General features: G+C 39.6%; 1 protein-coding gene across 11 annotated transcripts in view; it reads left to right on the forward strand.

The window, feature by feature from the left end:
• Nucleotides 1-22,183, forward strand: part of ITSN1 (intersectin 1) — a 243,923-nt gene that overhangs the window by 63,654 nt on the left and 158,086 nt on the right. For 10 of the 11 annotated variants that reach the window (XM_009202312.4, XM_009202315.4, XM_009202320.4 and 7 more), the window contains exons 2-4: nucleotides 10,094-10,153; nucleotides 12,472-12,564; nucleotides 13,875-13,938. In XM_009202312.4, the coding sequence (XP_009200576.1) occupies nucleotides 10,126-10,153; nucleotides 12,472-12,564; nucleotides 13,875-13,938 (185 nt within the window). In that variant the 5' untranslated portion in view covers nucleotides 10,094-10,125. 11 annotated transcript variants of the gene reach the window in all.

Consider the following 22,183-nt stretch of genomic DNA (forward strand, 5'->3'; position numbering starts at 1 on the left):
GATACCTAGAGTAGAGTGGCTAGGTGGAGTGGTAGCTGTGTAATGTTTTAAGAAAACTATATTTTTAAAAGTTTGTACAATTTTACATTCCTCCCAGCAATGTGTAGAGCTGTTCCACGTCCTCACCAACGCTAGATGTGGTCATTCTTTCTCACATTAGTCATTCTAGTGGAAATATAAGTGGCATGTCAGTGTGATTTGAGTTTGTGTTTCCCTGATGGTTAATAATGTTGAACATCTTTTCATGGGTTTATTGCCCATTTCTAGAAGTCATTTTACATCTCAACCATTTCCTCACCGAGCTGTCTTATTCTTAAATTTTAAGAGTTCTTTATGTGGATACAAGTCCTTTTTCTAATGTACGTGTTGCAAGTGTTTTCTTTGTCTCTGTGGTTTATTTTTTTGTTTTCATAATGGTTATCTTTTGAAGAACTGTTTTTTTTTTTTTTTACTTTGAAGCCCAGTTTACTAATTTTTTCTTTTATAAATCATACTTCTTTGTGTTTTGAGAAATTGTCTAGCCTAGGGTCAGGGAGATATTCTCCCATCTTTTAAGATTTTTATATGAAGCATACATGGTTTTGCATTTAGGCCTGGGACATGTTTTGAATTTATTTTTGTGTGTTATGTAAAGTGTCAGTGTTGGTCTTTCTCTCCACTTGGATATCCAGTTAATCTACTTTGTTTGTTGAAAGACGTTTTTCCTCCAGTGATTTGTCTTTACAACTTTGCCAAAAATCAGTTAACCAAACGGGTAGGTCTTTCTGAACTCTTCTTTTCTGTTTTATTGATCTGTCTCTTTACACCAATCACAGAAGGCCTGGACAACTGTTGTTTTATAGTAAATCTTGAAATCAGGGTAAATCTTTCAACTTTGTTCTTTTAAAAAGCTGCTCTGCTTATTCTAGGTCTTTGCTATCAGCTTGCCAATTTCTGCCACAAAGCCTGCTGCAATTTTGATTGGGATTGCATTGAATATACAAACCCTTTGGAGATAATGGCATTTTCACAATATTTAATCTTCCAACCCATGAACTTAGTATCTTAGTACCATTTACTTAGGTCTTCTTTAAGTTTTCTTTGCAATATTTTGTAGTTCTAAGTGCAGAGGCCTTGTATGTGTTTTTTTGTTTGTTTGAGACGGAGTTTCACTCTTGTTGCCCAGGCTCGGCCTCCCAGGTTCAAGCGATTTTCATGCCTCAGCCTCCCAAGTAGCTGGAATTACAGGCATGTGCCACCATGCCTGGCTGATTTTGTATTTTTAGTGGTCAGGCTGGTCTCGAGCTCCTGTCCTCAGGTGACTCGCCCACCTTGGCTTCCTGAAGTGCTGGGATTACAGGTGTAAGCCACCATGCCCAGCCTGTCTTTTGTTAAATTTACATTTAGAAATTTTACATTTTTTGATGCTACTGGAAAACAGTTGTTTTTCTTAATTCCACTCTACAATTTTTTGCTTGCTAGTATTTAAGAATTCAGTTCATTTTAATACATTAACCTTTTATCCTGCAGTTTTGTTAAATTCACTTATTGAATATAGTCATTGTTTTCTAGATTCTCTGGGATTTTCTTTATAAACAGTGATATCTATAAATAAGGAGAGCTTTATTTTTATTTTCCAATCTTTATGCCTATTTTTTGCTATTTCTTACCTTAATACTTTATTGAGTAGAATCTCCACATCCATGTTGCATAGAAGTGGGAAAAGCAGATATCCTTGCCTTCTTCCTGATCTCAGGCTGAGAAGTTCAGTCTTTAACCGTTAACTGTGATGTTAGGTGTAGGTTTTTCATGGGTGCCCTGTATCTGTAGAAGTTTCCTACTAATTCTGATTTGCTGAGAGGTTTTTTTAAAATCATGATTGAAGGCTGAGTTTTTGTCAGAAGCTTTTAAAAAGATATCTATTCACATGATCATATGGGCTTTCTGCTTTACTCTGCTAATATGGTATATTACATTTTCCGAATGGTTTAACCTTGCATTTCTAGGATAAACTGTTTGGTTATATTTTAGTATGCTTTTTGTATGATATTGATGTTCAATTTTTAATTTTCGTGAATGATTTTTGTATCTATCTTCTTTAGGGATCTTGTTCTATTATTTATTTTTTGTAATGTCTGTGAGGTTTTGGTGTTATAGTTGTATGACCTCAAAAAGTGAGGTGGGCAGTGATCTCCTTTTTGTTTGAAAAACTTTGCATGATTTTTGTATTATTTCCTCTTTGACAGAATTCACCAGTGAAACAGACTATGGCTTTCTTTTGGGGGAAGTTTTTTTGTTGTTGTTGAGATGGAGTCTTGCTCGGTCGCCAGGCTGGAGTGCAGTGGTATGATCTCGGCTCACTGCAGCCTCCGCCTCTCGGGTTCGAGTGATTCTCCTGCCTCAGCCTCCCGAGTAGCTGGGACTACAGGCACGTGCTACCACACCCAGCTAATTTTTGTATTTTTAGTAGAGACGTTGGCTAGGATGGGCTCGATCTCCTGACCTTGTGATCCCAAAGTGCTGGGATTACAGACGTGAGCCACGGCTCCTGGCCGGGGAAGGTTATTCATGATAAAACCAGCTTCTTTAATAAATATAGGAGTATTCAGATTCTCGTATCAATTTTAGTAAGCTTTATTTTCCAAGAAATTTGTTTATTTTATCTACACTGTCAAATTTGTTGGCATAAAGCTGTTTTTACTATGTATTATTTTTTAAATGTAGGATTGATGGGGATGCCCCTTATTTCTATGATTTTTTTTCTCTGTCTCTAGCTCGAGGTTCATAAATTTTTTCAAAGAACCAGATTTTGATTTTGTGATTTTCTCTATTGTCTGAATTTTTATTCATTCTGCCATATCATTGTAATTTCCTTTCTTCTACTTATTGTTGGTTTACATTTCTTTTTCCAAGTTTTTTTCTCTGTTATTGTTTAGAGTATTAACATTTAATGTAATTATCGGTTGTTGGAATTAGACCTGCCATCTTCCTATTATTGGTTTTGTTTGTCCTTTCTGGTTTTTTTTTCTTTCTTTCTTTCTTCTGTTTCTTTTTTCTTGATGTCTTTGGATTTTTAACATTCCATTTTCATTTGCCTCTTGACTTTTTGGCCATATCTTTTTCTCTGTGTGTGTGTGTGTGTTGTGTAATTGCTCCAGGTGGTAAATATATTTACTTAACCTTTTATAATCAACTTAGAGTTAATAATTTATCACTTCATGTAGAATGTAGAAGGCTTACAGCCATATAAGTCCCTTTACTCTCCCCCCAGAGACATTTATGTTACAGTTATCATATGTGTTATATTTATGTTGAAACCCTACTACAAGGGTTACAATATTTGTTTTCAACAGTCTACATATTTTAAAGAGCTTGATAGTTGTATGACCTTAAAAAGTGAGGTGGGCAGTGATCTCCTTTTTGTTTGAAAAACTTTGCATGATTTTTGTATTATTTCTTCTTTGAAAGAATTCACCAGTGAAACAGACTACGGCTTTCTTTTGGGGGAAGTTTTTGTTGTTGTTGTTGAGACAGAGTCTTGCTCGGTCGCCAGGCTGGAGTGCAGTGGTGTGATCTCGGCTCACTGCAACCTCCGCCTCTCGGGTTCAAGTGATTCTCCTGCCTTATTTTAAAGAGCTTAATAATATAAAATAATTTTATATTTAGTCAGATGTTTGCAATTTCTTTTGCTTTGCCTTAATTCTTAAAGATCTCAGTTTCTCTCTAAAATTTACATTTGATTCTTTTTAAACTAGTTTTTCTTTCTCTGCTGATAACTTGTATATTTCCATTCATTTGTGTTTGTCTCGTGGAAAGTAGGTGTAATGGCTGTTCCACAGTCTTTGTGTGATAATTTCAACATTTTCATTGTCTTGGAGTTGGCATCTGTTGATTGCAATTTTTTTTTTTTTTTTTTAGAATTTGTCAGATTTTCCTACTTCTTTGTATGTCCAGTAGTTTTGGATTATATTCTGGACATTGTGAGTTTCATGTTGTATAGATGTTGTGTGCTGTTGTAATCCTCTGCAGAATGCTGTTTGTTTCAGTAGGTATCTAACTTGGTTAGATCTACCTTGGTTATATACCATACTATAAATTCTCTGTGTTGTCTGTAGACAGGGGTTCCTTTCTCAGTTTAGTTTTCAAGACAAGTGCTGTGCTACTTTGAGCCTGCCGTGCATATCCATATCTCAGGTGTGAGCCTGAAATGAGCAGGAATTCATTCACACAATGGCAGGTCCCCGTTTCTAGCTTTTTCCTCTCCGGTTTTCCCCACACTTTACAGCCCACAGGTGCCTTTTTCATTAATTCCTTTAACCACAAAGACTGTTTCTGCTGGAGTTTTAGTCTCTGCACCTGTGCTTCACTGCATAGCTTCCTGACTGGGGCCCGCCTGTGGGGCAGAGTTGTAGAGAAAAGACGAAAAAGAAACTTTTTACTCCATGAAAAGGACACTTTTTAGAAACTTTTTACTCACCTCCCAAATCTGCCTACTTTTGTTTACTTCTTATTGTCTTCAAGTATTATAGTTATATTTTGTGTTCTGTCTGCTGTAGCAGAAACAGAACTCTGGTTTGTGACATTTTATTTTATTTTTATTTTTGAGACTGAGTCTTGCTGTTGCTGCCCACGCTGGAGTGCTATGGCAGGATCTCGGTCACTGTAACCTCTGCCTCCTGGGTTCAAGCGATTCTTGTCTCATCCTCCCGAGTAGCTGGGATTACAAGCGACCACCACCACGCCCAACTAATTTTTCTATTTTTATTAGAGACAGGATTTTATCATGTTGGCCAGGCTGGTCGCAAACTCCTGACCTTAAGTGATCCGCCTGCCTCAGCCTTCCAAAGTGCTGGGATTCCAGGTGGGAGCCACTGCCCCCGACCAGGTTTTGTGACATTATTTAATGTCTTGGATATGTGATTATTCTTTTTCAACATGGTAGCTTTTTTTTGTTTTTGAGACAGAGTCTTGCTCTGTCTCCCAGACTGGAGTGCAGTGACATGATCTAGTCTCACTGCAAGCTCCACCTCCCGGGTTCCCGCCATTCTCCTGCCTCACCCTCCGTAGTAGCTGAGACTACAGGCGCCTGCCACTACACCCAGCTAATTTCTTTTGGTATTTTTAGTAGATACGGGGTTTCACCATGTTAGCCAGGATGGTCTCGCTCTGCTGACCTCGTGATCTGCCCGCCTCAGCCTCCCAAAGTGCTGGGATTAAGGCGTGAGCCACCATTCCCAGTCTCAACATGGTAGCCTTTTACAAATTACTATATTTTTTTCAGATTATAGTAATTCATACAGCAAGCATGTGTAACGGTAGGACAAAACACCTTAAGCCAAGATGTCATCTCCATGGTCTGTCCAGGTAGCATAGAACAGAAAAGGAGATGTGATTGAAAGATGTTGCTTCGTCTACATGTTACTACTATTGTCTGGGGTTCCTTAGGAACCAGGGAGAACCTCGCTGTGATTGGCATTGGAAAGACCTGTGGTTAGAAGAAAATTATGTGGGAAAATTCCAGCCTCATCTTTAAACCATCATTTGGCTATTGTGTTAGTGAATAAGTCTGAAAGGTACATCTTCATTCATACATAAACATAATTTAGTTTTCATTAGGTGGATTCTTTGCTCACATCCAGCTGAAAACATGACACTAAAGAAATAAGGCTTTAATTAGGGAGGGAAAGAGAGAGAACGTAGAGTCCCTTTGGTTGTCACTTAAGAGATAGAGATGAAGGAGAAGTAGAGTTGGAGGTCAGAAGGGCCAGAAGGCAAATGTAGTCTAATATTGGTCATAGTGAGGTGAAGGCTTTTGGGGTAGAGATTCACCTAGGGTGAGAATTATTTCCTAAGTTCTAGAGTAGGATGATAAATAACAAATAGTCCTAGGTGCTTTGTCAGGAACTGATAATGACTAAAGTATATTTTAAATCATAAGAGTTATACTTACGTTTGCTGCTGTGATCCTCTCACAGTAGCTGTGAAATATTTAAAGTAAAGCGTAAAATTATTGTATCTATAAGTAAAAATGGTCTCTTTTTAATGCTTTCAGTATCATAGTTTAGTATGAAGCTAATGCTAACTTCATAAAATCATTTTTTCCTAAGATAATTTTCAAGATTTATAGGGAGATAGAAATGCATGCATTTCCTCTGGATTTGCCATTTCTTGCATAGTATTATGTATAACATTTTCTTAAACAAAAAATTTAAAGAAAATATTAACAAATCAAACCTAGCTGTGTAGTGAAAGAATAACATGCATATATGAATTGTTCTATTGTACAAATTCTAGGATAATTCAGTATTCGCAAATATGTCACTATAATTCAGAATGTAAGTAAAGGAGAAATTCATTATCTCACTAGATGCTTAAAGAGCTTCTGAAAAAAATTTAGCCATTTCTTAATAAAATTATAAAAAATAGGAATAGAAGAAAACTACATAAATATGGTAAATAATCTTTACTAAAATACAACAACAACCTATTAAAATATGAAATACCAAAACTATCACTGTGAAAATCACAGGCAATACAAAAATTATTGCTATCACAACTGTTGTGTATAGCTTAGTATTGTTGCTTTGGGCTAGTAATGTAAGGCTAAATTCTTTATTTCCAGAAGATATACATCTAGGAAATCTAAGAGTTTCATTTGTGAGACTATTAGCACTAATAAGAAAGTGTGGTAAAGTAGCTGGATACAAAGAAGAGAAATCAATAACCTCTTCATTTTGCAGCAAAGTAAAAAAACGGAAGTAAAACTGAGCAGAATGTATTCTCATATATATTAAATATCTGTTATACTATGCATTTAAAATCAGAGCTTAGCATTTTTGGGAAGCTCTACAAAAATATATATGACATGTTGATTCCAAAAGGATTTTATGAGGACTAAGTGAGATAAAACACACTAAAATTTTTAAGAGAATTATCAAGGTTGCCATACAGTATATTGAATGAGAAATAGTGGAGGAAAAGAAGGGCAGCTGCAGTTTCTAAAGGGAATCTACAGTGAGAAGTAGTCTGATTCACAACTGGATTTACAGACCTCTGGTTAGATATGGTGTCCTAGAGTCTGCAGTTATCTCAAAGGAAGCTGTAAAAAGTTAATTCATAGCCGGGCGGATGGCGTGGTGTCACCTGTAATCCCAGCTACTTGGGAGGCAGAGGCAGGAGACTTACTTGAACCCAGGAGGTGGAGGTTGCAGTGAGCCAAGATTGCGCCACTGCACTCCAGCCTGGGGAAAGAGCAAGACTCTCAGAAAATAAATAAAATAATAAAACACCTAAATAAATAAAATCTTAATTCATAAGGAGAAACATAACAGTAAAGGAGACAATGACCAAAGATTTTAACAATTTTTCAAAACAGAAAGTGAATGGAGGAGTAGTAACTGAGTTCACAGAGGAAGATACCACCTAAGTACCTGCAGAGATCAGTTACGGAGATACAAATCAGCATGCCCCAGGGATATCTTGAGAGCGTTCCTTGTGCTTGGAGGCTCCACATATTCCAAAAGGCTGAAGTCAGTTTTACAGCTCACAGTGGAAATTCCTTAAAAATCCATATCCAGATCTTTTAGACCTTTCTCTCCTATACCCCAGCAGATGGGTAACTACTTCAGTCTTCTGTGTGCTGGGGAAATGGGAGGAGCATTAGAACCAGAAGTGCTCCAGACTAGAGAGGTGAAGCACACGATTGAAAGTCAAGTGAGCCTGTACAAGTCTGCACACTGAAGTGTAGGACCCTACCTGCTCCTTCCTTCCTTCACTACTCCTCAAGGCAGCACTTACATGAGTTGATCCCTTCGCATCCCACCCAGCACTTCGTTCTGTCTGGCAAAACTTAACAGCTTCGATGAAGAAACCTCCACATACTGAACATTTGGAGGTCTCCCAATGAAAAGGGGACCCAATATACCTGATCGTTTTACAGAGAAGCCCATCAGTCAACAAACCTGCCACCCACGCTGAGCTTGGGCATTTTTTTAGTGACTAACTATTAAATATGGAGGCACATCCGGGGATCACTAGATATATGAGGAAAACCTTAAAAGTGAAAGAGATGGCCAAGATGGGCGGATCACAAGGTCAGGAGTTCGAGACCAGCCTGGCCAACATGGTGAAACCCCATCTCTACTAAAAATACAAAAAATAGTCAGGTATGGTGAGGCGTGCCTGTAATCCCAGCTACTCAGGAGGCTGAGGCAAGAGAATTCCTTGAACCTGGAAGGCAGAGGTTGCAGTGAGCTGAGATCGCCTGGGCAACAAAGCGAGACTCCGTCTCAAAAAAAAAAAAAAAGTGAAAGAGACCCAGTCAACGAGCCAATGAACGATAAAGGAACCCAGAGGAATCCAGTGATCCAAGAAACAGAAGAACAGAGAATGAGAAAGTGCTTTTGGAAATTTAAAAATGTGGTAGTTGGAAAAAACTTCTGTGGACAAATTGGAAGATGAAATTGAGATGTATTAGGGCAAGAGACTGTCATTTTTTAAAATCTAAATTTAAGATTTTAAATCTGTGAGTAGTACTCATTTATTTATTTATCTTTTTAATTTTTATTTTTGAGACAGGGTCTCACTCCAGTTGCTCTGGCTGGAGTACAGTGATCTCAGCTCACTGTAGCCTTGACCTCCCGAGCTCAGGTTATTCTGCTGCCTCAGCCTCCGGAGTAGCTGGGACTACAGTCTCATGCAACCATGCCTGGCTAATTTTTGTATTTTCACTAGAAACAGGGTTTTGCCATGTTGCCCAGGCTAATCTCGAACTCCTGGACTCAAGTGATCTGCCTGACTCAGCCTCTCAAAGTGCTGGGATTACAGGTGTGAGCCACTGCGCCCAGCCAATACTCATTTTTAACTGTGCATTTACCCTGTTAAACATAAGGAAAAATATTCACTAAATCTGGATTTTTTTGAGACGGAGTCTTGCATTGTAGCCCAGGCTGGAGTGCAGTGGTGCGATCTCAGCTCACCGCAAGCTCCACCTGCCGGGTTCACGCCATTCTCCTGCCTCAGCCTCTTGAGTAGCTGGGACTACAGGTGCCCGCCACCATGCCCAGCTAATTTAAAAAATTTTTTTTTATTTTTAGTAGAGACTGGGTTTTACTGTGTTAGGATGGTCTTGATATCCTGAGCCGCTGCACCTGGCCCTAAATCTGGATTTCTGTTTTTAGTTAGAGAAGAGGACTGACTTTTTTTCATATCGGCTGTTCATGAATAAATAATGCCTGATGGAGATTTTTGGAGCATTAAATTTGTGTTTGGTATTCTGGGACAGATGTTAGTGTAATATGCATTGTTTACAGTCTTTCTCAAAGTCTTCGTGTTTTTCGTGGAGAAAGGCTGTGGAGTTAGCTGTCCTGCTAACTCCACAGCCTTTGGTCACCAAACGAATGGTATTGCGCTAATCACGTACCGCCTCTGATTTTCATTTTCCTGATCCATAATATGGGGATGGTAATAATGGTAACCTATCTCACAGGGCTGTGATGATGAGTAGAAGAGATAAGACCTGTGAATTACGTAGTATAATGTGTAGCATGTTCTAAGTGCTCAATGAAAAGAAGCTTTGATTATAACCATCAAGTAGACGGACTGATATTTATAGATGGTTAAGAAAAAGGTACAGTCAGCCCTCCGTATCCATCGGTTTCACAAAGTCTGTAGCTTCAGCCTACCACAGATTGAAAACATTTGGGGGAAAAAAATTGCGTCTGTACTAAACATGTACGGAATTCTAAGCATACAGTATAACAGTTGTTTACATAGCATTTACATTGTATTAGGTGTTGTAAGTAACCTAGAGATTAAAGTATGCGAGAGGACTTGCTTAGGTTATATGCAAATACTGTGCCATTTTATATCAGGGACTTGAGGATCCACGGATTTTTTTTTAATCCATGGGAAGTCTTGGAACCTATCTTCCTGGGATAATAAGGGACAACTCTGTATTTAAAAAGTAACACGTGAATGAATGAATTCCTTAATTGTAGAGCTATGCTCTGGCTCTAGTGTTAGTCCTCTGACCATTAAAGACAGCATGCTGGTGTGTTTATGATTATACAGGAATTAAGTTTTCATAAACTTAAATGTTGCATTTCACTTACAGGCGTCGATTAGCAAGGTAAAAGTAACAGAACCATGGCTCAGTTTCCAACACCTTTTGGTGGTAAGTTTTCAGAAATTTCTCTTTTTAATGTACTTTGGGACCAGATTTTAAAAACTTGATATTATGGCAAATTTAAAATTAAAAAGTAGAGAAAATAATGTAATCAACCTTCATGTATTCCATCATATAGTTTCATTAATTATCAACTCATGCCCAATATTGTTTCATCTGGATTCTTTTGGAGCAACTCCCAGGCATCATATCATTTCATCTATAAATATTTTAGTATGTGTACCTAAAAGATAAGAAAACATTTAAAGACAACTTCAGTGGCATTATCACATCTATAAAAATTTACAATACCGGGCCAGGCGTGGTGGCTCATGCTTGTAATCCCAGCATTTTGGGAGGCCAAGGCCGGTGGATCACCTGAGGTCCGGAGTTCAAGACCAGCCTGGCCAACGTAGTGAAACCCTGTCTCTATGAAAAATACAAAAATTAGCCGGGCATGGTGGGGGGCGCCTGTAGTCCCAGCTACTCGGGAGGCTGAGGCAGGAGAATGACATGAACCTGGGAGGCGGAGGTTGCAGTGAGCCAAGGTCATACCACTGCACTCCAGCCTGGGTGACAGAGCAAGACTCCATCTCAAAATAAATAAATAAATGTACAATACCATATTATCGTACCTATAAAATGTTTGCTATATCTAGTCTGTACCTTATAGTCTTCGGACATTTCCCTGATAGTCTTTAGACATTTCTTGTTATGATTTGTTTGTTTAAATTGGGATCCAAATAAGATACAAACATTGCAATTAGGCCATGTCTTTCCCAAGTCTCTTAGTGAATTTTCCCCCACTCCTCTGTTTTTTTATCAGCAAGTTATTTTTTGAAGTGATGGGGTCATTTACACTTTTTCAAAGCCTGGATTTGAAGCATGACATTTTTGTTTGTTTTACTTTAATTAAACTAAACATAAGTTTGAAACGTATCAGTCTGCATAAAATGTGTTTTGTGGGTAATTTTTCCTAATGTTATTAGGAAATTGTTAATTGTTCTTGCTTACACCCAAGTTACTTTTTAACAAAAATACTTATTAAAAAGTAGTACTTATTAAAAAATACTTATTACAAATTTATATTAACGGAGTACTCTTGGAAGCTGTCTAATCTCATCATGAAGAGAGTAAAAGTCTCTGTGGGATTCTGGTGCAGAGATCTGTAAACTTTTCAGAATTACTATTCTATTTTATTTTTGTTCCCTTTAATTACTGTACAATTTTTGGTTTTTGTTTATAGTTACAGGGATGAATTCTGACAGGGCAGTGAAAATTTCTTCTAGAAGTTCAGACCTGTAAGGCCTGTGAGGGAAGGGGTCATCTCTGTCTTGGACACCACTTCATCCCCACAGTAAATATTTTTCCAGTGACTGAATGGATTTTTACTTTATCGGTCAGTGTTATACCAGACCCGGTAGAGAGGAGAGATGCAATGTTTAGATGTTTTTGCTGATGTGCTGGGCACATTCACATTTTGTGTGAAACATACGTATTGTGTGTTCCCAGTTTTGTGGAAGGTGTCCAAGCTTTTGAAAGCTTTCCATGTATATAATCTAGAATTATTTTAGTCAATTTGAGGAGACCTAGGACTAAAGTCAGCAAGATCTCAGTCGTGAGTGGACATGTAGTCAGCCTAAGAGCTGAAACTGAAGGAAAACCTAAAACTCATTCTCTTTGGCTATTATTTCATATCAGGACATCCCTGCCCCTCTTGTTTTTTTTTTAACTGTGCTTCCTGCATACTGAGATACCTATTTTTAAAAACAGCTTTAGTGAAATATAATTTATATTCCATAAAATTTACTAGCTTTAGCTATATAATAATTTTTAGCAAATTTATAGTTGTGCAACCATCACCACAATCTAATATATTAATATTTTAATCACCCCCCAAAAGATTTTCATGGATATTTATCACACTGAACTTCTTCTTTCATTACTTTTGCCTGTGGCATTTAAGGCACTTGAGGGTACAGTTTTAGGTTTAAGTTAATTTAGTCTGTTGCTTGGGTTTATGTAAGTAAATTATTAATTTATTATAATCTTGCTAACTTATAAGACAAGTTTCTAAAAAAGGAATGTGTGCCTCTTCTTTCCTTTCCCTCCCTTTCTCTCTCTTTCTGTTTCTTACATTTTGTGTCCTGTTTTACACTTAATTTTCTAACTTTATATGCATAACTTCCAAGGACAAGCAGATGTGACTTTATCAAGTCTTTATAATACATAGACAGAATATTGAAGTGCTGTGGAAATAGTGTGTGAGAGCATTTTGTTTTGCTTTTCTCGCTGAATAATTTGTTTGTCTTTTCTTTGGATTTTAGGCAGCCTGGATATCTGGGCCATAACTGTAGAGGAAAGAGCGAAGCATGATCAGCAGTTCCATAGTTTAAAGCCAATATCTGGATTCATTACTGGTAATCAGAGTCAGCATTTTTTCATTTTTACTTATCAGTAGTGCAGATGTCTGTGGAAACTCTATTATGCAAAGCCGAGATGGGCAAATATGACCAAGGAGAGACATTTACCTATTTTGCCTTAACCTTGTGCCTCTCCTTTTATAATTTTTTTACACGTAATGGAATCATACCTTGTTTGCAATTTTTAGTGCATGTCAAACCACTGGTTTGTGCATATAATTTATGGGAATTTGTTAAGATCAAAGGACCAGTGGTTCACACCTGTAATCCCAGCACTTTGGGAGGCTGAGGCGGGCAGATCTCTTGAGGTCAGGAGTTCCAAACCAGCCTGGTCAACATAGTGAAACCCCATCTCTACTAAAAATAAAAAATCAGCTGGGTGTGGTGGTGAGCGCCTGTAATCCCAGCCACTTGGGAGGCTGAAGCAGGAGAATTGCTTGAACCCAAGAAGCAGAGGTTGCAGTGAGCCGAGATCACGCCACTGCACTCCAGGCTGGGTGACAGAGCGAGACTCCATCTCAAAAAATAAACAAACTAATTTTCCTGTTTGATTATTTTTCAGGAATTCACTTTAGAAAAAATGGAATCTTTATTTCCTGGGGAATTGTTCTGCTACCACGCCCTGCTATTTTTTTTTGAGACAGAGTTTCGCTCTTGTTGCCCAGGCTGGAGTACAATGGCGTGATCTCGGCTCACTGCAACCTCTGCCTCCCAGTTTCAAACAATTCTCCTGCCTCAACCTCCCAAGTAGTTGGGATTACAGGCACCCACTACCACGCCTAGCTTATTTTTTGTATTTTTGGTAGAGATGGGGCTTCACCATATTGGCCAAGCTGGTCTTGAACTCCTGACCTCAGGTGTGGTTCTTAATCATTGTTATTTATTCTCTGTAAATATATCAGAAGTACCCAGAATTTGGAGTATAGGTATTGGGAATGGCAAATAACTTTTTTTATAAAGTGAAAGTATGGGTCATCAGTTTCCTAAGGATTCCTATAGATGTGCTTTTGCACAGTGGGTAGCTATTCATCCTTAGTTAATAGCAGATTAATTAAAGTGGAAAATCTATGCTGGGAAATGGTAGGCCTTTATTGAGATGATTTTTTTGAATCCTAAAGTTAGTGCTGATGGATTGTTTTACTGTTGCCTTTGGGCTTATCCTTGGACTTTTATAATGCACTCAACTCAGTATTTATAGTATTACCAGCCTCTTTTTAAATTTCGTAATTTTGCTGTTAGAGGATTTCTGTTAGCTGTTGGAATTTTTTTTTTTTTTTTTCCTGAAACTTTTTCCGTTTAATTTACAGGTGATCAAGCTAGAAACTTTTTTTTTCAATCTGGGTTACCTCAACCTGTTTTAGCACAGATATGGTAAGTTGGAATTTTACATAAGCATAAGGCAAAATAAAATATCATTTAGTTCTATATGTTAATATAATTTCTTATGTTTTAAAAGGAGAACATGTATTTCTAGCCTGAAATATCTTGTTACTTCTTACCAGAGAATGATGTCTGAAAAGTGTCTTTCTCATATGGAACTAAAACAAAACAAAAAAAGTGGTGATATTTGAATGACAACACTGTCAAAAAGTTGAATTTCCATGGAGACCTCTAAATTTTGGTGTTCCTTCACCAGTTAGTTTTGGCTTCATCCATATCACCCATATTTATTTGAATGTCCCACATTTCTTGCTTTATAATGGAACGATTTTTTATCTTTCATTGACTGAAGAATAAAGGGTAAAGAAAATATTAGAGTTAGTGCATGGTGAATCCATAATAAATAGATAATATTGAATTCTTCGACTATCACAAATAGGCATTCAATCTTTTAAGCCACAGGAAATACAGAGAGTATAATAAAAAGGGTGGCAAATACAGGTTTGGATTCTAGGCTCATGGCTTTGGAGAGCAATGCTGAATTCTGTTGTCCTCTAAGATGTCTCATTTTTTCACCAAGGGTGCTGAATACTTCACTTCCCTGAGTTAATTAGTGATGTGAAGGCAGCTCGCTGTGAAGAAAGAGCATGTGATTTGTAGTCTACACCTGAGTTTGAATCCCAGATGTACCATGTTCAGTATGTCTGATTTGGAGATACAGTTACCCTCTTTTACCTCAGTTTTCTAATCTGGAAAATAGGAATGCTTATAGTTTATGAAAGTTGTTGAGAAGATTCCAGAAAAAGCAAGGACTTATTGTGGCTCCTGTCACATAATAGACCCTCAAAATAAAACCCAAAAAGCTATCATCTCCAGGGACTGGGTATTCTACATAACTAAATTTTCCAGCTGATTACTTCGTCCTCTTAAATGACCAAACTTTTACATTTATAATCTTATAGAAATTAATAAAGGTTGATAGAGCTTTGTGTTTCTTTTAAGCACAGTCTACAGAACACAGTCTAAGCTTTTCTTGATGAAATGTCATCATTATGAAAATCAGTTACTCGTCCTGAAATAGCAAAACTTTCACGGTACATATATATGTGTGTGTGTGTGTGTGTGTGTGTGTGTGTGTGTGTGTGTGTGTGTATTTGGATATATTTGAATTGAAACGAAATGATACCAGATCCGTGTGCTTTTTTTGGGTGTCCGCTTTATTTTCTTTTTCCTGGTTGTCAGCATATTGGCTGCCAGACTGTCTCTAAACTAGTGTGCTTGCTCCTCTGAAGCCATTCTGATTCTAACTTCTGATCTATTAGAGCTGAAAAATCAGATAACCAAGCAGTTTTGGAATTACAGTTTAAGTAAAGTAAAAGGCTCAGATGAAGAAACAGCCTGCAAGAAAGAAGTCATGCGCAAGTGAGCACAGCAGTGCTGTTCTGTCAGTTAAATGTGACAGTTTAAACACAAGACCTGTGGCACCTGTGTGAACGTAACAAACTTCTTTTGCTTCGCACCTCATACATGATCATGTCTCACACCATCAGGACCTCTCACTGGAACCTTCTTCCCCAAACTTAACTTCCTCCACTGGATTATGCTTTTATGTTCTATTCCCAGTTTTTGAAAGTTCATTTATTCTTTCAACACTGAAAAATTATTCATCAGATATCTGCTATGGGCCAGGGACTGTTAATAGGTGCTTGGAATATAGCAATGAACAAAATAGACAGAATCCATTCTTTTATTGAAACTACAGTCTAGTGGAGGAAGACAATAACAACACAAAAATTGTCACATGGTGGTAAGTGTGATGGAGGAAAACAAAATACACTCTAATGAATTTCATTTTTTTTCTTCTGTTTTTTGTAGAGATGGGATCTTGCTATGTTGTCCATGTTGGTCTGGAACTCCTCGACTCAGGCCATCTTCCTGCCTTTGCCTCCCAAAGTGCTGGGATTATAGGTGTGGCCACCATGCCTGGCAGAGACAACTGTCTTAATTGAAAAAAGTGACATTTGGCTGGGTGTGGTGGCCCACTTCTGTAATCCCAATGCTTTGGGAGGCCAAGGTAGGAGCATTGCTTGAGCCCAGGAGTTTGAGACCAACCTGGGCAACATAACGAGCCCTTATCTTTAAAAAAATTAGGGAGGCCGAGACGGGCGGATCACGAGGTCAGGAGATCGATACCATCCTGGCTAACACGGTGAAACCCCGTCTCTACTAAAAAATACAAAAAACTAGCCGGGCGAGGTGGTGGGCGCCTGTAGTCCCAGCTACTCGGGAGGCTGAGGCAGGAGAATGGCGTAAACCCGGGAGGCTGAGATTGCAATGGCACAGATCTTGGCTCACTGCAATCTCCGCCTCCCAGCTTCAAGCGATTCTCCTGCCTCAGCCTCCTGAGTAGCTGGGATTACAGGCCTGCACCACCACGCATGGCTAATTTTGGTATTTTTAGTAGAGACGGGATTTCACCATGTTAGTCATGCTGGTCTTGAACTCCTGACCTTGTGATCTGCCCGCCTCGACCTCCCAAAGTGCCGGAATTACAGGCGTGAGCCACTGTGCCTGGCCAAAAAAAAAAATTTTTTTTTTAAATTAGCTGGGCATTGTGCATGCCTGTAGTCTTAGCTGCTAGGGAGGCTGAAGCGGGAGGATTGCTTGAGCCCTGGAGTTCGAGGCTGCAGTCAGCTATGATTGTGCCTTCTAGCCTGGGTGACAGAGCAAGACCTTGTCTCTAAAAAATAAAAACAGTTGTCTTAACTTTCTAAAGTATTTTTACCTGAGTGGCCCAAAGTCAAGTTTTTATAGTGACCATTTTTATTAATTAAAGATGGTAATTTGGCAATCTTAGATTGAATCAATTAATCTTTAATTTTTTTCTTACGTTTTGCTAAATAAGTTTGTGATGGCATATTTTACTATCAAAAAATGTCTGTAACTCTCTTTTTCCCAAAAGAAGTACCTTTGAAAAGTCATTGGAAATTTCATGAACCACTGATATCCTGCCCAGATGATGGAATAATGCAGTGCAAAGTATGAGTTTAGCAAAATCTGTCTTTCAACTAAGCTGACTGATACTTACTCACATAGTAACCCTGGGCAGTACTTGATCTTTTAAAGCCTAGGGGATTTTTTTATTTGTTTTTTTGTGTTTATATTTTGAGACGGAGTCTTGCTCTGTCGCCCAGGCTGTAGTGCAATGGCATGAACTTAGCTCACTGCAACCTCTGCCTCCCAGGTTCAAGTGATTCTCCTGCCTCAGCCTCCCAAGTAGCTGGGATTATAGGTGCCCACCACCATGCCCGCCTAATTTTTGTATTTTTAGTAGAGACAGGGTTTCACCATGTTAGCTAGCCTGGTCTCAACCCCCTGACCTGAAGTGATCTGCTTGCCTCGGCCTCCCAAAGTGCTGGAATTACAGGCGTGACCCACCACAGCCGGCCAAACCTAGGTTTTTAAAATTGCAACTAATAATAGCTGATCTAAAGAAGCAGCCCTCCCAAACCCCGTACTATTCTTATGTTCTTCTGTGATTTTTCTGGTAGGGTCCCAGGGTAAGTCCTTACTCCTTTTAGTAGAGAGAGTAATGGGTTTGACTCTGAAGTTTTAGGCAGTCCTTGTGTCAGTCATCTGGGGAAGAAGATAATTTTTTGCTTTTTTGTTTGTTTTTGAGACAGGGTCTTACTCTGTCACCCAGGCTGGAGTGCAGTGGCATGATCATAGCTCACTGCAACCTCAACCTTCTGGGCTCAAACAGTCCTCCCACCTCCGCCTCCTGAGTAGCTGAGACTACAGGCATGCACCACCAGGCCTGGCTAATTTTTGCATTTTATGTGGAGATGGGGTTTTGCCATGTTGCCCAGGCTGGTCTTGAACTCCTAGACTAAAGCAGTCTGCCCGCCTCAGCCTCCCAAAGTGCTGGGATTATAGGCATTAGCCACCGCATTCAGCAAAGAAGAGAAGTTTGGATTGAGAATTGGAAACTGTCTGGTTTCTCTCTGAGCTTTACTTACTTTCTTCTGGAATTTGTTGCAAATATTTGAGTGATATGAACTGATAGACAGTATATGTTAGAAACCTTTATTATGTTTTATTTCTGTGTAGAAAATAAGTTCCAGTTAACTAATTTGTGAACTTTTGAACAGTAATCTGTTAATGCTTTGGGGACTCCTTGTCTCTCCTAGCTGATTTCCAATTAAGAATATAAGAAAACCTTAATTCTCAGAGGATGGAGTCAAGTCAGTTGTGTGTAATGCCAAATTATAACTGTGGCCAAAGATGATACATCTTCCTAGAAATTGTCTTATTAATAAGGAGCTGGAAGGAGGTTGGCAGATATCCTTTTGGCAATTGAAGTGCTTAGAATTTTTCCAACCTTGCTGTGATGTGGAGGGGAGGAGAATAAAGCAGTGGGAATAGACAAGAGCCAGAAGGTACAGGAAGGAAAAAGAGACAGTGGTAAAGAGGCTGGATGAGGGCTCTGGAATCTGAGACGGAGGGCCAGCAGAAATGGAGAGAAAAGAGGGAGCAAGGGAGCACTACCTGGAAATGGGCCCTGAGAGGAAAGAAGGGAACCACACACATGAAGGCAAGGATTAGATCAACTTTATGATCTGGTTCAGAATGGGTGGGTCAGAGCAAACAGCCATATATTAATAGTTTGTACTTAAGACACTCCTGAGTATGTGTCAGAAGGGCCTTCAACCCCAACAAGATCAATTTGCTAAACTCAATACAAAAAAAAAGAAAAAAGAATAAGGCATCCTGGACTCTTGATCCCCTCTCCTCCATCCCTCGTTCCTGAGCCTTTGCCATCTCAGTAGTTCATGGCATTGAACTAAGATGACGTCTTAGTTACCAGGCTGCCCAAACCAACACCTGGGCACCACACTTGATTTCTCTCTTTTCTTCGCCCTGCACACCCAATCCATCAACATTACTGCATTTACCAACTTTATCCCCAGTCTGGCCACTTCTTTCCTACTGCTACCATCCTAACCTGTCATCTCACCTGGGCCCACTGTTCAAGCATGTGGACTGGATTCTCTCTTTCACACTTGCCCCTTTAGATTCTAGTCTCCAAACAGCAACTGGAAAAACTTTTTTTTTTTTTTTGAGACAAAGTCTCACTCTGTAGCCCAGGCTGGGCAGTGGTGCAATCTGGGCTCACTGCAACCTCCGTCTCCCGGGTCCAAGTGATTCTTCTGCATCAGCACCTTGAGTAACTGGGATTACAGGTGCACACTACCACGCCCGGCTAATTTTTGTATTTTTAGTAGAGACGGGGTTTCACTACGTTGGCCAGGCTGGGCTTGAGCTCCTGACCTCAGATGATCCATCCGCCTCAGCCTCCCACAGTGCTGGGATTATAGGCATGAGCCACCGCGTCCGCCAGGAATAATCTTTTGAGGAGTGCAGTGGTGCGATCTCGGCTTACTGCAACCTCTGCCTCCCAGGTTGAAGCAATTCTCCTGCCTCAGCCTCCCGAGTTGCTGGGACTACAGGTGCGCACCACCATGCCCAGCTAATTTTTGTATTTTCAGTAGCGGGGTTTCACCATGTTGGACAGGATGGTCTGGATCTCGTGACCTCGTGATCCGCCCACCTCAGTCTCCCAAAGTGCTGGGATTACGGGCTTGAGCCATCCTGCCCAGCCTTCTTCCTGTTCTTTAAATGGGCCAGGCTTCTCCTTGCCTCGGGGTCATTGTACTTAGTGTTTCCTCTTCCTATAATTCAGTTGCTGTAGTTCCTCACATCACAGGTTCATTGCCTTTCAGGTTTCAGTTCATATGTCACCTCCCCAAAGTGGCATTCCGTGACCAACTAGTCTGAAGTGGTCCCCTCTGCCCACCTCTTCCCTTTACCTTGGTAGCTCTTATCACCACGTAGAGTAATCTGGTTTGTTCTCATTAGTTCTACTTGCACTAAATTATAAGCTCTGTGGTGGCAGGAACTGTGTCTTTTTGATAAATGTAACCCCAATTTCCAGATAGATACCCACCCCCCTCCCCCCAATAATTGGTTTTTGAATGAATGAGAATGAATGTTTGACGAAGCTGGTTTAGTTTGCGCTGCTGCTGGGTCTCACTTCCAGCCCAGGTGGCCGCAGGTGAGAGATGAGCAGCCTGAGGCCATCCTTTGTGGATGAGCTAGGCTCTTAAAGGAATCTATAGATGCCAACACTGCGGGGAATGAGGTAGGGCAAGAGGAGCCTGGCCTTATCCCTTCATCCTGTAACACACACACAGTAGTTTCAGAGTTGTTACATTCACCTCCACTGCAAACAACAAATTTAGGCCTGATGCTGTGGCTCATGCCTGTAATCCCAGCATTTGGGAGGCTGAGGCAGGAGGATCACTTGAGCCCAGGAGTTTGAGACCTGCCTGGGCAACATAGTGAGACCCCATCTCTACTTAAAAAAAAAAAAAATTATCCATGTGTGGTGGCGCATGCCTGTAGTCTCAGCTACTCAGAGAATGGGGTGGGAGGATCACTTGAGCCAAGGATTCAAGCCTGCATTGAGCTATGATCATGCCACTGTACTCCAGCCAGGACGACAGAGTGAGACCCTGTCTCAAACAAGCAAACGAAAACAACGAACCTAGTAAGTAGTGTAAACCAAAAAGTATCTGAGACAAGAGATCTCAATCAGTTTAGGAGTTTATTTTGCCAAAGTTAAGGACATGCCAGCAGGAAATAAGCACAGAATCACAGAAACAGTCTGTACCTTTGTCCAACGATGATTTTGATGGCTTCAGTATTTAAAGGGAACAGGTAGGCTGGAGGGCAAAGAGGGAGGATATGGTAATCCATATGTTGCCAGAGAAAAGGAGCAGGCAGGGGAATAGTCAATTAGGTAATAGTAAATCAATAAAGTGCTCAGTAAGTCGTCACTTTACATAAGATAAAATGGAACATAAAGTAGCCACCTGTAGAGATATTTGACCTTTTATTTGTAGCTCTCTGCTTAGGAACAAAAGGAATGACAGCTTCTTGCATGACTCAGCTTTCAGCTTGCTTTTCTATCTTTTGCATAGTGAATTGGAGTCCTGAGTGTTTCTTTTCCTTTCACAGTAGAATTCAAGATTACTTTGTAGTTCCTTTTGTTTTTAAACAGAGGACATATAAAGTGCTATGTGAAGTTAGTTGGACTAGGCTTTTTTTTCCACCTCGTAGGTGGATATGTTACTTATTTATAATATCATTAGGTTTATTTTCATTTTTATTTAATTTAGATATCACTCCTCATCTTTGTGGACTTCATTTATTATTTAAATACGTAACAGATTTAAAAGTTTCTAAAAGCCAAAACTCAACCAAAAGGTGTGCTCAGACAATGTCACTTCCTCTTCTATCCCTGTACCCTGTTCCTACCCATTGTATTAGTTTCCTGTTACCCTTCATTTGTTTATTTTTGTTGGAAAAAGGCAGGTACATAATGTATATAATGTGTATGTATTCATATTTAAATTACTTCCCTTCCTCCTTACATTAAGGTAACCTACTATAAATGCTCTTTGTTCTTTTCTTTTCTTTTTTTTTTTTTTTTTTTGAGATGGAGTCTCGCTCTGTCACCCAGGCTGGAGGTGCGATCTTAGGTCACTGCAACCTCTGTCTCCCAGGTTCAAGCAACTTTCCTGCCTCAGCCTCCCAAGTAGCTGGGACTACAGGCACCTGCATGCCCAGCCAATTTTTGTGTTTTTAGTAGAGACAGGGTTTCACCTTGTTGATCAGACTGGTCTCGAACTCCTGACCTCAGGGGATCCACCTGCCTCAGTCTCCCAAAGTGCTGGGATTACAGGCATGATCCACCGCGCCCAGCTGTAACTACCATATTTCCATAAATTTCTTAGAGTTTTCATTACCAGGGATTCCCCACAGTTATGTTTATTGAGAAAAGCATTTTTTGAGTATCACGACATTTTCAACCAAATGTTGAGATTATGGTGTGTGGTTTAAAGTCAAGTCCCTAAAACCTCATGATTAAATTTCTTCTCCTCACCCATGGAAACACTTCTGTAGGATGCCTTTAGAGTCTAATTAAGCCATTACCTAAAGTCTTCTCCCCTAACCTACTCATCGTCCCACATTGGATATTCCTGTTTCTCACCATAGATCATATTGGGCAGTGGTGTGGGGAATAGGAAGTGGGCACCTGCCTGACTGATTGATTGGTTTTAGTATGCATGTTGATGTTGATTTTGATTAATGGAAACTCTTCCCCGCCAAA

This window comes from Papio anubis, chromosome 4 (assembly GCF_008728515.1).
Source record: "Papio anubis isolate 15944 chromosome 4, Panubis1.0, whole genome shotgun sequence".
Lineage (NCBI taxonomy): Eukaryota > Metazoa > Chordata > Mammalia > Primates > Cercopithecidae > Papio > Papio anubis.